At 39.8% G+C, this 17,516-nt stretch overlaps 1 protein-coding gene across 1 annotated transcript in view; it reads right to left on the bottom strand.

Moving 5' to 3' along the window:
• LOC136858087 (uncharacterized) overlaps positions 1–17,516 on the bottom strand; it is an 880,688-nt gene that overhangs the window by 435,027 nt on the left and 428,145 nt on the right. Inside the window, exon 3 of the mRNA XM_067137359.2 lies at positions 11,178–13,702. Within this exon, the coding sequence (XP_066993460.2) occupies positions 11,178–13,702 (2,525 nt within the window). The remainder of the gene's footprint in view (positions 1–11,177; positions 13,703–17,516) is intronic.

Below are 17,516 nucleotides of genomic sequence, written 5' to 3'. Positions count from 1 at the left end.
TATTATTATTATTATTATTATTATTATGTCAGTATTATTATTATGTTATCTGTGATGTTGTACTATTATTGTAATTATCCGTTTTATTCAATTTTGCAATTGCCTGTTGCTTGCAAGATTGCACTTAGATGTATACACATATATACGTATGTGTAGTATAACACTCAATACCTGTACAGTGAGAATTGTTGTATATATCAGAGATTGGAAGTGACGTTGTTATATTGCTATACCAGTGGCGATTCTGCCAAGTCATCGCCGCGCCTTGGCTATGTCATCGTTTTTAGTTAGAATATGCGCGCACGGTGTCATCGCCGCGGGGCTATTTCACCACTGTGCGTAATATCTGTCGCGTAGGTGGGAGTATGTCATTGTTATTTCTGGAGATTACGTAGCTGTGTCAACCAAAGTCTATATAAGGTGGGTGCACATTGTAGCGTCAGTCATTAGTTATACGGATGCAGTACAGTGAACAAGTCTACTAGATCAAGAGGCCTTAGTTGGCCAGTGAACGAGAGATGGTGAAGACTCAGTGAGCCATTATTGGTCATTGAGAGAGTGAGACCAAATGGTTGGTCCGTCACTTAGTGGAAGACGCGGACGCAAGGCTTACCAAGAAGTCAGAGAGGGCAACCCTGGACCTGCCAAGAGGTCATACCATATTGACTTACAAAGAAGTCAGATGATATGGAGAAGAAGTAGTCGCAAGGATGTATCACCACGTTAGGCGTGACACATCTACAGTAAACACCAGAGCAATGGATTACGTCGTAATTACACTCAAAGTGTTGAAGGTACAGTCAAGTGAATCAGTGAGGGAAATATTTCGTATAAATTGTTAAATGTCCGGTCAAGAAGAATTCAAATTCATGCCTAGTTTCTGTCAATTGCAATGTCATAATTTCATATTGTCATCTGTTTTATCGCAACAAGACTCACTATTTTTTGATATATTATTTAAAGAATATATATTGTTCTATCAAACGAATTCATAGTTTTATTTCATTAACAGTAATATATTTTAACCTCAAAATTAATGGGGAAACCGAACGCCAATCTCCTTTTCCCAGAACTTATATGGTATGTTGTCAAAAGTAAGCTTATTACCCCACACCCTGTTAGTTTTTAGTAATAAATGTTCTCAATGTGTCGACGCAACGTGGGACTCGAATAAATTCAGAACTTGGTCTGAATGACAGCATATCATAGGTTCATTCTGGGAAGAGTATGCACAATTAAAGCCAACGGAAGTATTACCGGTAAATGTCAGGAGTATAATTTTGTGGTATATATTTGTATTTTGGGGATATGTCAAGGGATTTGAAGAGGGAAATTAATTTGAGATCGCGTACTATCACTAGTGAACCAATGATGGACAAGGAAGACAATAACAAGTCATGTGACGACGAGGTCATTGCTTCTGCGGACATCCAAGGTGAAATTCAGAGTAGGGAACAGGTGAATACGATGGAAGCTTCTGAGATAATTCAGGAAAGTGCAGAAATTGAGAAGCATACTGAAACTCAAAAGGAAATCGCGGGGGGAATGAACCAAGATTCTATAAATTTGATGATGGCCAGATTTACCGAGATCATTAGTGAAAATAATAAGAAAGAGATGAAAGAGATGAAAGAATTATTTTGTAATAGTAGTGAAAATAATAAGAAAGAGATGAAAGAGATGAAAGAATTAATTAGTAATAGTAATGAAAATAGTAATAAACGAATGGAAAAGATGAGTGAAAATAATAAGAAAGAGATGAAAGAATTAATTGATAGTAGTAATGAAAATTGTAATAAACAGATTAACTCTCTAAGTAGTAAAATCGAAGAATTGATTAATGGTAACAGTGCGATTAATGATAAAATAGATGGGCTAAGTGAATCACTAAATTCTAAAATAGATACTAAGATAGTAGAGGTAACTAGTCAAATATCTAAGTTAGAAGATAAGGTAAATAAAGAGTGTGTTGACCTTAGAGAAGAAATGGAGTCGAGTCGGAGCGAGCTTCATACTCAAATTGAGCATGTCAAAGGAACTTGTACAGAGAATATCTTAGAGTTAAGTAATAAGATTGCGAGTAATCGGGAAGAAATTCATGAGGTAGTCGAGAAAAGATTGGACAAAATTTACAATGCAGTTAGGGAAGACACGAGGGAACAGATTAGTAGAATTGAACAAATTGAAAGCAAACTTGTGGAGGTCACTGAACTACGGAATGAACAGGAAATGCTATCACAACAGGTGAGAGAGAGAGAGGAAGAATTGCAGGAAGACGTGAGAATAGTGGAAGATAATGCTGAAAGAGCAGCGGAAGAAGAAGAAGAAGAAGTTGTAAACTGCCAGGAAGTGATACGGCAGAAAGGTAGAGGTAAGACGGCGAGAGAAGTGGTAATAGCGAGTGGTTTGTTCAATAAGGATCGTGATTTAACCAAGTTTTCTGGAAAAAAGTTCAGTACTATAGAATTTGTAAAAGTAGTTGAGAAAAGATTTGCAAGTAAGTTGAGGAATAATGTTATTGAATGGGAATATGTGTTGGAGATTTTGTCTAAGGTTTTTATCGGTGAAAGTAAAATATGGTTTCGAGTGTACTGGGATAATATGTCTAATTTAGGAGAGATTAAAGAGTTCATTGACAGGCTTTGGGAGGAATGTGTGCTAGGGCGCGCGTGCGAGAGAGAGCGCATGATGTCTAGGGAAAGTAAGATTGTAGAGAGAAAGGGGAAAATGTTAGCCGTGTATCAGAGGAGAGGGGGTGATCATGATCCGCAGAGGATTAATAGTTGTGTTGATGGTGATAGTGGTCAGAAGAGTAACGAGAGAGAATCGGAAGATGGGAGGCGTATGGATTTGATTTGTGAGAGAGAGGATCAGAAGAGTAATCAGAGAGAATCGGAAGATGGGAGGCGTATGGAATTAAGTTGTGAGAGAGAGGGTCAGAGGAGTAACCAGAGAGAATCGGAAGATGGGAGGCGTATGTATTTGAGTTATGAGAGAGAAGGTCAGAGGAGTAATCAGAGAGAATCGGAAGATGGGAGGCGTACGGATTTGAGTTATCAAAGGGATTATGATAGTCTTAATATGAAGGTTATCAAGGTGTCGTTATCGAGCCAGAGTATCTCAAATTCACAGGGAATCGGGTAAATTAAGTGAACAGTCTGAAGGTAGTAGATGAACAGGTATTTAGTATAAGTAGTTATGTAGTGAAAGTAGATTTAAGTATAGTGTGATTGTGACCTAAGTAATGTTAAGTGAGATATTTAAGTAATGACGTAGTCGTATATAATGAAGTACTTAATAGTAGTAGTAAGTTAGACGTAAGAAGTGATCTGTTATAGTGATGTAAGTACTTGTAATGCCGAGAATGTGATGTAAGTAGTGAGGTAGTAACTCCGATGATGGAAATTGTGATATGAAGAAGGTAAGTGAAGGTACTATCAAATATTATAACAGCCGTTGGGTAAGTCAAAGTGAGTAAATAAAATGATAGCGGTACCGATCATAAGTAAAGATAATTGAAAGTTTCAGCCATGCCTTGTGGTACCAAAACTTGTGTATTCAGTTGTTTTAGGAGCTGACTTGGTTGCAAATCATGGAAGTAGAGTAGACTTTAATTTAGGTAGTGTGTGTTTGTTCTATGAGAAAAACTAGCAAAGAAGTACGTGTTAATTATGATGGTCCGAGGTAAATGTGTTGGTGACGTGTGTTCTTTGAAATATGAGAGGTAAGTGAAGTTGTTCCTAGTGAGAGGAAATGTTTTGTTGGGTGTGTTACGTGTCTATAACGACCAGGATCTGAGGGATCGTCGGTATGAGGCAGTGACGTGAGGTAATTTAAGTGAATTACAGGAGGAGTAATGGTGTTCGATGTTAGGTAAGCATCGAGATGTATTTAGTGGTAAGTGAGGAAGAACACGTATTTGAACATAAATTTGTAGTACATGACCATTGATCGTTTGTGGGAGGTAAGTACCCCATTCAACTTAAATATGCTAGTGAAGTCTAAGAACAAATAAACATTATGCTGGATTACGGAATAATTGAACCATCTTGTAGCCATAGTATTGATTCTTTAATTATTGTTGCCAAGAAGGATGTGATTTTTTGAGATATGTAAGTTAATGAGGGCAAAATTGATTCAGTTGAGTGACAGAGTGCTACTCAGAGTTCCATTTCATCATCTGCAGAGGCGGGAAAATATGTTGAAGTTATATTCTTTATCAGGGGTATTTCACTATTGTGAACCGTATCGGGAAGTGTGCATATTCCTTAAAAGATCAGGAAAGGGATATTGTCGGTATTTGTAGTATTATATATGTAAAGAAGTACTTCACGTGAGATTTTTTGAGATAATAATAAGATGATTAATTTTTGTAAGAAACTGGCAAAATAAAACTAACATCTGCGATATGCGTGTGAACCAAGTGTCGTATTGGTGTATTGGAAGAATAAGTGCTACATTGTCATGTACTGTGTGACAAATAAACGGAGAACAGGACATTGGACAGTTATCTGCGATAACCATATGCGAGAAAAGTTCTCATATAAGTGATATTTCACAAAATATTTTGATATGTTAAAAAAAAAGGAGAAGAATGTTGTATATTGATTGAAAATTATTTGTGTGTGTTAAATTAAGGGCTATGCTCTTGTGAATTGTATGAGAATGGGACACTGAACAGTTATCTACGATGGCAATGTGCGAGAAAAATTCTCATATGTGATGTATTATAAAATGTATGGATACTGAAAAAGAAAATTATTGTTGTATACTCATTTAAAGTGTTTATCTGTGTCAGTGTTATATATAATTTTGTTCATAAATCAATCGATTCTTTGTTCTTCGATTTATTTATGAGGGAGGCGAATTGTAACGGTTCAAATCCCGTTACAAGATGATATCTGTATTTTTATTATTGTATGATTTTATCTGTATTTTTTTATTATTATTATTATTATTATTATTATTATTATTATTATTATTATTATGTCAGTATTATTATTATGTTATCTGTGATGTTGTACTATTATTGTAATTATCCGTTTTATTCAATTTTGCAATTGCCTGTTGCTTGCAAGATTGCACTTAGATGTATACACATATATACGTATGTGTAGTATAACACTCAATACCTGTACAGTGAGAATTGTTGTATATATCAGAGATTGGAAGTGACGTTGTTATATTGCTATACCAGTGGCGATTCTGCCAAGTCATCGCCGCGCCTTGGCTATGTCATCGTTTTTAGTTAGAATATGCGCGCACGGTGTCATCGCCGCGGGGCTATTTCACCACTGTGCGTAATATCTGTCGCGTAGGTGGGAGTATGTCATTGTTATTTCTGGAGATTACGTAGCTGTGTCAACCAAAGTCTATATAAGGTGGGTGCACATTGTAGCGTCAGTCATTAGTTATACGGATGCAGTACAGTGAACAAGTCTACTAGATCAAGAGGCCTTAGTTGGCCAGTGAACGAGAGATGGTGAAGACTCAGTGAGCCATTATTGGTCATTGAGAGAGTGAGACCAAATGGTTGGTCCGTCACTTAGTGGAAGACGCGGACGCAAGGCTTACCAAGAAGTCAGAGAGGGCAACCCTGGACCTGCCAAGAGGTCATACCATATTGACTTACAAAGAAGTCAGATGATATGGAGAAGAAGTAGTCGCAAGGATGTATCACCACGTTAGGCGTGACACATCTACAGTAAACACCAGAGCAATGGATTACGTCGTAATTACACTCAAAGTGTTGAAGGTACAGTCAAGTGAATCAGTGAGGGAAATATTTCGTATAAATTGTTAAATGTCCGGTCAAGAAGAATTCAAATTCATGCCTAGTTTCTGTCAATTGCAATGTCATAATTTCATATTGTCATCTGTTTTATCGCAACAAGACTCACTATTTTTTGATATATTATTTAAAGAATATATATTGTTCTATCAAACGAATTCATAGTTTTATTTCATTAACAGTAATATATTTTAACCTCAAAATTAATGGGGAAACCGAACGCCAATCTCCTTTTCCCAGAACTTATATGGTATGTTGTCAAAAGTAAGCTTATTACCCCACACCCTAGAGATGGTCAAGAGTCTCATTCTATTATTGCTGTACTGAGTGACAGCTGGCGCCCTTCAAATAACGTATGTGTAAGTAAGCAGGTAACAAGTAAGTGTGAGTACAGGGTTCGACGAGTGTGTATTTTATTTAATGAATGTTAATTTTCATAATTTCCATTTTAAATGCAGATATTCAGATTTTTCAATTAAATGCAGAGTTTTATATATGTTTGTAAAGTTAGTCAGCGACTCAGGAACATGTCACAACAGTAATAAAGAATCTTAGGAAGGGAGGGAAAAAGGAAATGAACGGTGTTTTCGGTAATTCAGATGAACTCATAATAGATCCCAGGGAATCACTGGGCAGGTGGAGGGAATATTTTGCAAATCTTCTCAATATAAAAGGAAATCTTCTTGGTGATGTCGCCAACAACCGAGCTCATGGGGAGGATGAAAATGATGGTGAAATTACGCTTCAGGAAATGGGAAAGGTGATAATTAAACTCCATTGTCATAAGGCAGGAGGAATATATGAATTTAGATCTGAAATTGTTAAGTATAGTGGGAACCCAGGGATGAAATGGCTTCATGCAGTAGAAACATTAGCATAGAGTGTTGGTAAAGTACCTTCAGATTGGACAAAAGTAGTAATTGCACCTATCTATAAGCAAGGGAACAGGAAGGATTGCAACAACTATCGAGGTATCTCAGTGATTAGTATACCAGGCAAAGTATTCACTGGCATCTTGGAAGGGAGGGTGCGATCAGTGGTTGAGAGGAAGTTGGATGACAACCAGTGTGGTTTCAGACCACAGAGGGGCTGTCAGGATCAGATTTTCAGTATGCGCCAGGTAATTGAAAATTGCTATGAGAGGAATAAACAGTTATATTTATGTTTCGTAGATCGAGAAAAGCATATGACAGGGTACCGAGGGAAAAGATGTTCCCAATACTAGGAGACATACTAAAATCAATCAAAGGCATTGACGTTGACAGTTGGACTGCAGCGAGAACTGATGGTAGAATGAGTTCTTGGTTCAGAGTATTTACAGGGGTTAGACAAGGCTGCAATCTTTCACCTTTGCTGTTCGTAGTTTACATGGATCATCTGCTGAAAGGTATAAAGTGGCAGGGAGGGATTCAGTTAGGTGGAAATGTAGTAAGCAGTCTGGCCTATGCTGACGACTTGGTCTTAATGGCAGATTGTGCCAAAAGCCCGTAGTCTAATATCCTGGAACTTGAAAATAGGTGCAATGAGTATGGTATGAAAATTAGCCTTTCGAGGACTAAATTGATGTCAGTAGGTAAGAAATTCAAAAGAACTGAATGTTATATTGGTGATGCAAAGCTGAAACAGGTCGATAATTTCAAGTATTTAGGATGTGTGGTAATATAGTAAGTGAAAGGAATGAAGGTGCAGTAAAGCTAATGCAGTGAGCTCGCATTTGCGATCAACAGTACTCTGTAAGGAGGAAGTCAGCTCCCGGACGAAACTATCTTTACATCGGTCTGTTTTCAGACCAACTTTGCTTTACGGGAGTGAAAGCTGGGTGGACTCAGGATATCTTATTCATAAGTTAAAAGTAACAGACATGAAAGTAGCGAGAATGATTGCTGGGACAAACAGATGGGAACAATGGCAGGAGGATACACGGAATGAGGAGATAAAGGCTAAGTTAGGAATGAACTCGATGAATGAAGGTGTAAGCATAACCCGGCTTTGGTGGTGGGGGCATGTGAGACGAATGAAGGAGGATAGGTTACGTAGGAGAATGATGGGCTCTCTTGATGATGATGATGCTTGTTGTTTAAAGGGGCCTAACAAGTGGGCTCTCTTATGGAGGGTAAGAGAAGTAGAGGGAGATCAAGACGACGATGGTTAGATTCATTTTCTAACGAGTATAGAGCTAAATGAGGCCACAGAACTAGTTGCAAATACAGGTTTGTGGCGACGTTTAATAAATTCACAGAGGCTTGCAGACTAAACGCTGAAAGGCATAACGGTCTATAATGATGATGTATGTATGTATTATTATTAAATAAATTATGTTATTGGTTTTTACGTCTCACTAACTAATTTTACGGTTTTCGGAGACGCCGAGATGCCGGAATTTAGTACCGCAGGAGTTCTTTTAGGTGCCAGGAAATGTACCGAAGCAAGGCTGACGTATTTTAGTACCTTCAAATACCAGCGGACTGAGCCAGATTCGAACCTGCCACGTTGAGGTCAGAAGGCCAGCGCCTCAACCGTCTGATCCACTCTATTTATTTATTTATTTATTTATTTATTTATTTATTTATTTATTTATTTATTTATTTATTATTTTCTAAGGGGGAACGCGAACGCTGGTGTAGTGATCTAGCCACTCGACTCCAAACACGGGTGTCCCGGCTTCGAATCCCTGGAGACTTCGAGTAGGATTTTCAACAGTACTAATGCGCGGCGACGGGAAGGGCATGGAGTCAAGTCCTAAACTTAGCACATACCTTTATCCTAAGACATAGACCAGGCTCAAATTTTTTACAGATGTATACAATGATAAAAACAGCATGTTCGCAACAAAATCTCTCTGTGTGTAAGGAGAGATAAAAGAAGAAATACGGTATATATAGAGATAACCACTATGTCTCTAGACTCAGAATTAAGTACCCTAATAACTTTGAATAGAAGTTTAAAACTGGAAGAAACGTAAAATGTGTCTATTACTTCTCCATTCGGCCGACTGTATAGCGTAGTTGGTTAAACGCTTTCTTTCTATACTCAAGGTTGGGGGGATGATATCTCGGCGGAATCGGTTGTCATTTTAGTGTTCAGATGCGAGAGACTCCTGTCAGTAGATTTATTACAAATTTTAAAGGTACCATTTTCTGAGTAAATTTCCGGCCCGATAACAGTGAAGGAAAAGTAAACGCATATTATTATTATTATTATTATTATTATTATTATTATTATTATTATTATTATTATTATTATTAATTCTCGAAACTTAAAATCAAATGTGAGATCGCCTGAGATTTTTTTATGTGGAAGTCTCCCAGACTGAGAAGTGCTACTAATGAATATGAAGGAGAATGGCACAATGGCCTGCTATTGATTACTGTATTAACCAAGCACTTAGTTGTATAATGCTTGCCCATACAATGGGTGCTACGGCATGACCGCGAGCAGGGCGTGATTACAAACTAGGTACAGCCACAGATCGATACGCAGATGTGTTGCATTTCACTAGGTCACGCCTGTACTGCGAGCAGCTCCCCAGCTGATATTGACAGATTCAAACCATCGGTAGTTCGTACGTTCAATGCAAGAAAACTGCAAACGAGAGTCTTATTACAACTTAATGATGACATTCGCAACGACTTCTTTCTAACGACTGCAATCACGGCTGATAAAAACTGCAGATAAGTCTAGCGATGTTTGCACAGCCACTTAACATTTGACGAAACGATATTTTTAAAAAGATAAACACACACATCCACGGTAAATAAAACACACACAGAAACGTATATTATATCATTACTTGTCTATCAGTTACCGTTTTAACTATCAGTTATATAGAAAAAAGACAAGAAGGCTCAATGGTCTAACGAAATAGGAACTGTCACCTACGACCAATGTTGCAATATCTAGTAACTAACGACCTACCAATACACATTATTTAACAACAATTACTGCATTCTCAATTTAAATGTATTTCCAAAGAACAACAAGACAGTTCTAATGAAATGAAATGGTGTATGGCTTTTAGTGCCGGGAGTGTCCGAGGTTTGGCTCGCCAGTTGTAGGTCTTCTGATTTGACTCCCGTAGGCGACCTGCGCGTCGTGATGAGGACGAAATGATGATGAAGACAACACCGACACCCAGCCCCTGTGCCCGCGAAATTAACCAATTATGGTTTAAATTCCCGACCCTGCCGGGAATCGAACCCGGGTCCTCCGTGACCAAAGGCCAGAACACTAACCATTTAGCCATGGAGCCGGACACAGTTCTAATTATAACACCTTTTACTTTCGCTTTCATTTTTGGACTTGAACTTGCTGAGTGCTTTACATCAACCCAATGAATGAATCAGACAACGCCAAGATATTCACAAAGAAATTAGAACATATAATAACACAGTTCCATATTGACAAAACTTTCCTTATCTATTCTTGCACTATAAATAACAACAACCAATATTAAGAATGGAAATAAATACATCTAAAGAGTCAGCACAGCAAATCCATTTAAAATGCATTCTATTCAACAGAGACGAAACATTTTGAAACACTGTACGCAAAACTTGACTGTCAACAACACAACCTGAATTTGCGAAGTACAACAGGATAAAATGCTTGTTCAGATTATTGCGAACTATAGTGAGCTTAGTTTACAGAAAGTCACATATAAGTTGTACGCAATACATACCCTGACTTTATCACGACTGTTATCACTTATTTGGGCTACTGAAAGTGACATTAGCTCTGAAATAAGCCACACATCTGTGAAATGCTTTACAGTCAATGGAATGAGAAATATTTATAATTGCACCCAAAGCACGGTCAGTAAGCAGTGACGGACGCTGAATGGCATAATTCGAACCATAACGTGGGATCAGATCCCTCCCACGGTAAAAGTTCTATTGAAAAAGGTTTGCGTCAGAATAGGATTTTTACGAAGAAAATAAACTGCAACACCAGCTGTCAGAAGAGTATCATTACTGTTGTCGCAAAAGTAACGGAACCTCTGTAATTTCTCGAATAGACACCTTTGGGGTACAATAAACAGTGTTGACGTAAAACACTCGGCTCTGCCACATTTCGAGTAGGCATAATGCACGGAAAGTAAAGGAAAAGAATTCGACTTAAATTTTTAAATAGATTGTAAGTGTGTAAGGCAAGGCACAATATTATTAGAGGATGCGGCAAAATATTAATACAAATATATTAAAACATTGTGATCACGATAATAATAATAATAATAATAATAATAATAATAATAATAATAATGCCATAAGAAGATAAAGCCTGTGTGAGTACTTGCGTTCACAACACGCTGGTTAGTGCACACTACCAGTGACTGTACCCCGCGACAGCCCCTCCTCCGCGCTGATTTAGTGATGGGATCATGACCTACCTGGATAGCAGCCTGGTTCTCCTTGTCGAGGAGGAATTCCATGGATTTGGCCCTCGCCTCGGTGCTGGCCGGTGCCGCACCCCCTTGGCGGGGTGGTTCCAGGAGCTGTCCTCCAGGGTGGTGAGGATGGTGCTTACTCATCTCCCCTAAGTTCAACAGGCTCCTCGCCTTCTTGCCATTGTTACGAGGATGAGGTGGGGCAGTCCCTATCGTCGTGATAGCAGTGTCCAAGTCCGTCTCCAGAAGGACGTCCCGACGCTGATCAATAGGTGCCGCTACATTTGTTCTTGTCGTCGTCGTCGTTATCGATGGTGCCGATGCTCCTGCCCGTACGGACGCTGACATGGCAGGGCTACTACTACCACCGCCACCCTGCTGGACGCCGACGCTGCCGGTAGCAGCATTTCCAGGCGCAGACGCAGGAGCACCGCGACGCACAGGGGTTGGCGCTTTAGCACTGGACGCCACGATGCGTGGTGGTAAGGGTGGTAACGGCGGCTTCCTAGCGACCTGAGGCCGCTGTTCCTCTGGGGGTGGATGGAGAGGTATAATGGTTACATCCTCATACTGGGCTTCAACCACTGTCTTCTGATTAACAACAGGTGCTGCCCCCTTGTTCTTCTTCTCTTCCTTGGCTTTCTTCTTCTCCTCATGTCGACCACTCAGACGCCGGAGGGAGAATCGCTGAAAGAAACCACCCAATCTACTGCCACTCTTTTTACTAGAAGTATCACTGGACGACTCACTGTTACTCTCGCTTCCGGCACGCGGCTGAAGGTGCTGCTTCTGTTGGGTCGCCATCGGTACTGACACTGACGGTGGAGTAGCAGGCGTGCTAACCACGTGACTGCCAGCCAGAGTGGGCGGGACAACATCCATCACCACTCGTTCGCGCTCTGACGGACTGATCGGAACTCCTATCTGTAATTTCTGAATGATTATTCCCGGCTTCTGTTGCTCTGGCTGTCCTTGTTGGTTTCCTACCACTTCTGACACTTTATTATTATTATTCTGAACTTCCTCTTCGTCTCTGTCATCATAAAAATCATCTTCTGGCTCTTCTACCTTATATTTACTTTCGTCTACTTGTAATTCTTTAATCATTTCTTGATCCATTATTTCGTCTTCATCTTCTTCTTCGTCCGTCTCATCTTCACTGAAACTATCACGCCAACTTACTTCAGACACGACAGGGCAGAAATGAACACCTTTTTGAGATCCAGGGAGTGGGGTTAAGCTTTTAGAAAGAATAATTTTGTCCTCTAAATACATATCCATATCATCATTGAGGGGTACGCTAATTGTCGATGTAGTAGAACAAAATTCTTGTTCCCGTCTTAAGAATTCCTTATTTCCCTCACCTGGCGTATTGGAGCTGCTGTGAAGGTTAGGGGTGCTTACAACAGGTAGTCTTCGAGCCATGCTGATGATACTCTTGTCTTCTAGTGAGATGGGCTCTTCGTCATCCCGCGAACACAAGTTCAAATTATCGGGGACACTACACAAGTGATCCTGACTGTTCCTTGGTCCACAGTAGACTGCACTAGCAGCGCCTCCTTCCTGTACCCCGGGAAGCAGGCTCGGAGCACTTTGCCAACAGCTACTGTTAAAATTAGAATCTTGCGCGGCCCACCCTCGCTTCTCACTGAATTCCAACTCGCCACCTATTTTTAGACCTCTCTTTGCCACGGAAGATTTTCTCTGCTGCACTACTCGCGAAGATGAAGCGGATGACGATGAAGATGATTCGCTATTGGCCGCGCTGCAATCTGAGTAGTAAGAAGAACAAGAATCTTCGTCCTCGACAACAGGTAACACTACACTACGAGCCCTAGTATTATCACCAAACCCGCTGTCTTCACTCAGATTTTCAGCAGATCTTTGAGGCTTTGACGAACCTCCATTTTCTTTACCTGAATTGTTATCAATATCCTCATTCACAATAGTTGCTTCAGAATCTGCACTTTTCACTTTTCCTACAGCCCTGTGGTCTGCAGACAATTTCTTGTCACTAAGTAAAGAATTGTTTCCCAAGCTCTGAGAAAGTTCTGCTAGTGTGTGCTGCTGTTGCTGCTGTTGAAGGAGATTTAAGCTATCAAAACTGCGGTAAGATCTCATACGACTGCCATTAGAAGATCGGAAGCTGGACCAAGAAGAATGTTGCAAAGTATCGTCAGAAGAGGCTTCTTCGCCACTGCTAACGGAACCTTCTTCGTCCAGACTGTCAGGAGAAGCGGAAAAGCGCCAGCGGTTTGACTCGAGTGAGTCAAAGCTAAATGCAGATGGTGATGGGCTAGTAGGATCGTGGAAAGGGTCTGCTGTCGCCGAGGTTCGAAAGACGTCTTCACAGTGGCGTTCCAGACACTCAAACTGAATAAGGCTTGAGGAGCGTGATGACAGTGACGTGTTCTCGCCGTCCTCGCCACCTTCCGCGTCTTCGGCTTCGTTCACAGCACGACGCCGGCGCTTCTTCGGCACCGCTAGGTCGCGTTCTGAGCCACTCCACTCCGGTCGTTCACAGCTACCTGCGAAAACAAGAAGAACACTTTCACAAAGAATCCACAAGACCTACTTCACAAATATCTAAACCTAAACAGCAGTGCACAGAGATAGGCTGTGTACCTACTTGGTTATCTTTTCTTTTTTGCCATTGGCTTTACGTCGCACCGACACAGATAGGACTTATGGCGACGATGGGACAGGAAAGGTCTAGGAGTGGGAATGAAGCGGCCGTGACCTTAAATAAGGTACAGCCCCAGCATTTGCCTGGTGTGAAAATGGGAAACCACGGAAAACCATCTTCAGGGCTGCCGACAATGGGGTTCGAACCCACTATCTCCAGAATACTGGATACCTACTTCGTTAGACCCTGACCTTCTATGCTTTAGATTGCGAGACATGTCCTTGAATCTAAAAGCGCAGAAATGCGAAAGACTGATATTACTGTTTTGACCTTTAGGTATTACAATTTTATTAACAACCAAATAACATGTTTCGTTCTCTAAGCTCATCCTCAGATGCTTTCTAATCGCTTATTTGCATGCCCATGCGTATAGGCCTATGCTGTGTGTACAAGATTGTTAATGTTGTGTTAACTTTTCCAAGTATGTAGGGCCCTACTAGTATTTTATACATTTGTATCTTGTGTTCGACAGACTGAAAAAAAGTTGTTTTACTACGTTTTCCGACAAGTTGAAGAATTCAGCTGAAAATTACAGCAACCCTGTGTTTATAAAGAATAGCAATTGAAGGAACCTTAAAAACATGTAAATATTAATTTTGTTATACAGGAACATTTAGAACACTCTCCATTCTGACACAAATATCAAGTCATCAGAGTATATAAATTAATGATATGACATTGGAATGAAGTATTAGTTCCTTATAGATGAAAGCTGTCATGGGGTAATGATAAGCGTGTTACTCTTCTGGATGGAGGGTCAGAGGTAAGATCCAGAGTAGTAAGAAGTTATTTGCCATAGCATTACACTTCTCCAAGAGGTTTCTGCCAATTGTAGGAAATGAGCAATGGACGGATACTTCTAAGAACGAATTATCGAATCATTAATAGGATTGTGACTATATCGCTCTAACTCATTGCCACTGTACAAAAATATGAAATAAATTATGAGCACCAGGAACATAACATCCCAATAAAATATAAATTCGCAATGAAATTAAAGCACTTCACAACTGAAGTTGATTAGTATCTGATGTCGTGCGCAATGATTTCGGGAAACCATTTCTGATGCTAGGCCTTACGTAGGTTTCTAAAGAAGAGACAAACCGATTACTTATCAAATAAAAATAACGGAAATGTTTAATTTACAGCTTATACAATACCCCTAAACAAAATGTACTCTATTCAATGAGGTAATTTGCCACTAGAATAATTGTGGCTTGATAATGTGTACAACATATTTGAAGTGAAAGAACTGAGTTCCTATTAAAGTGTCGTGGATAGTCTAGCACAAATAGTAAATCTCCTTTTGAATTCTTGAAGAGGGCCGATACCTTAGATATTAGGCCCCTTTAAACCAGAAGCATAAATTCTGGAAGATAACAAAGAGTTCCAATACAAAAGTAGATTAATTTTCCGCTTGATTGTAGTTCTAAATTACCTTTCCACTCGTTATTTATATCACTAGCAGGTTGTTAAGAAAAGTGATTACTTTTACTCGATAATTCCTATCTCTGTCCTTTGTAATATACCAGGCTATTACACATCATCATCCCGAAAGTAACAACGTTACAATATATACTGTAGTAGCTTAACATAACATACATAGTATGCATGTTAATGATTACAATGGAATAATACAAGGACAAGTATAATAATATGATTCATGTTAATGACAGTTATGAAATATTGTGTCATTACATTATAGAGCCAAATGTCGAGAAAATGAAGATCCTTAACCTCCCCATTCACCTTCACCATCCTACTTAAAATATGGATATAGTTTTATTGCCACTGAGTCAAAGTACAATAGCCAAATACGGTACAGATTTACGTTGCTGTGCTTCTTGTTGTTGTTGTTCACCAAAGGGTTAAAATATTTAATTGGTCATCAACCCCTATCATACAGAGTAACAGTCTGTCAGTGACTATGGGTGTGATGAGAGGAAGGAAATAAATCACGGTATTAGAAGTAAGATACATCCTAGCAACTCAGACATTGTCCAGCAAAGGCAATAAAGGCGCTCTTTGTTTACTCCAAAGGTGAAGCATTAGATTCCCTGTCAGGAAGACAAACGTTTTATATGAAGGGAAAAGAAAATTTAGAAAAGCATAAATATACCAGATATAGGTTTAATTGATATTCTACCCCACGTCGATCCAAAGTTACTTATTGTGAAAGCCTATGTTTATACTCCCCCACGGGTCTCCAATGCCTATAATATACAATTTTGTGTGGCTATTACAGCTGCATGTATCCCTTGTAAGGCAGAGGCCGTCCACACTCATGAGGAGACAAATGCAACTGAGGGTCGGTCGGTTTCTTTGCAGAAATGATTTGTGGGGGAGGGGGGGGGGGCGACAGCATAAATACTCAGTTTCCACCCCACGGTTACGATTCAAATCCCACGACCCAGCTTCGTCGGAAGCCAAGACACTGACCACTCATCATGGAGCCCCATAAAGTCCTCAACCAGTTAACAATAATTCATTTTTGCTCCTTCAGACAGAGCAAGCAGTGGCTACAGCAAATATTATTCTACTGACATACTCTCTCATTTTGAGAATATGTGTCCAGTCCAATAGAAAATCCCATACCGAGCGAGCTGGCTGCGTGATACGGGCCGCGTAGATGCAAAATTCCATTCGGAGATGATGGGTTTGAACCCCACCATCGGTAGCTATGAAGATAGATTTCTGTGGTTCCCAATTTTTACACCAGGCAAATGCTTCTTCGGCAAAAGTTCGAGTTCAAGAACAACCTTAGAACTTGTTGAGGACAACGTAGCATATTAAGGTGAATGAATTATTGTCACTATTCTATCCCGAGTTAGCCGAGGTATTTCACTGAAAACTGCATGTTTCACTGACAGGAATAGGCTAGTTTAATTATTCATTTAAACAAACATTTCCAGCACGATTACTCTTAATAATAATAATAATAATAATAATAATAATAATAATAATAATAATAATAATAATAATAATGCCCCGCTAAATGGCTCAGACGGTACAGAGCTGGCTATCTAAGCCCAAGTTGGTAGGTTCGGTTCCAACTCAGTCCGGTGATATTTGAAAGTGCTCTAATACGCCTCTAATACTACTACTACTACTACTACTACTACTACTACTACTGTGTTCGATGGGAAGACGAACGAAGGAAAGCCTGCCAACAACTTGGCCGACGACTCACGCCAGGGAATCTGGTTCAGATCATGTTGGAGAGCCCGTTTGCCTGGAACACAGTAAAGGCAATGGCAACATGCATCATGGGGACGAAGGAGAAAGAAGAGAAAGGAAGAACTTAATAATATAAATCACTTCATTCTGATGTCATGCCGTCAAGCAGTTCCAGAATGGGCTGAGTGAAGAGGGCAGGAGTTTTTAGTTAGTGGAAATCCAACACCCACACAGAGTGGTGTATTTGAAAGCCCCCCCCCCCCCACACACAAAACTATTACTATTACTAATAACAAAATAATTATCTTCTGCCGCCTTTCCCAAACCATGGTTGGACCGCAGGCGCTAAACTGTATCTCATTTACACGTGATATAGGCTTGTTATGTATACTAGACCCAGTTTTACAGTCGGATGCCTTCCTGACGACAACCCTATGCGCAGGATTATAGTATATTCATACTTGCAGGTTTCTATGGTG

Source organism: Anabrus simplex, chromosome 1, assembly GCF_040414725.1.
Source record: "Anabrus simplex isolate iqAnaSimp1 chromosome 1, ASM4041472v1, whole genome shotgun sequence".
In the NCBI taxonomy this organism is placed as follows: domain Eukaryota; kingdom Metazoa; phylum Arthropoda; class Insecta; order Orthoptera; family Tettigoniidae; genus Anabrus; species Anabrus simplex.
Note: the sequence above shows the minus strand (reverse complement) of the source record. Positions and strands in the feature narration are given on the sequence as shown.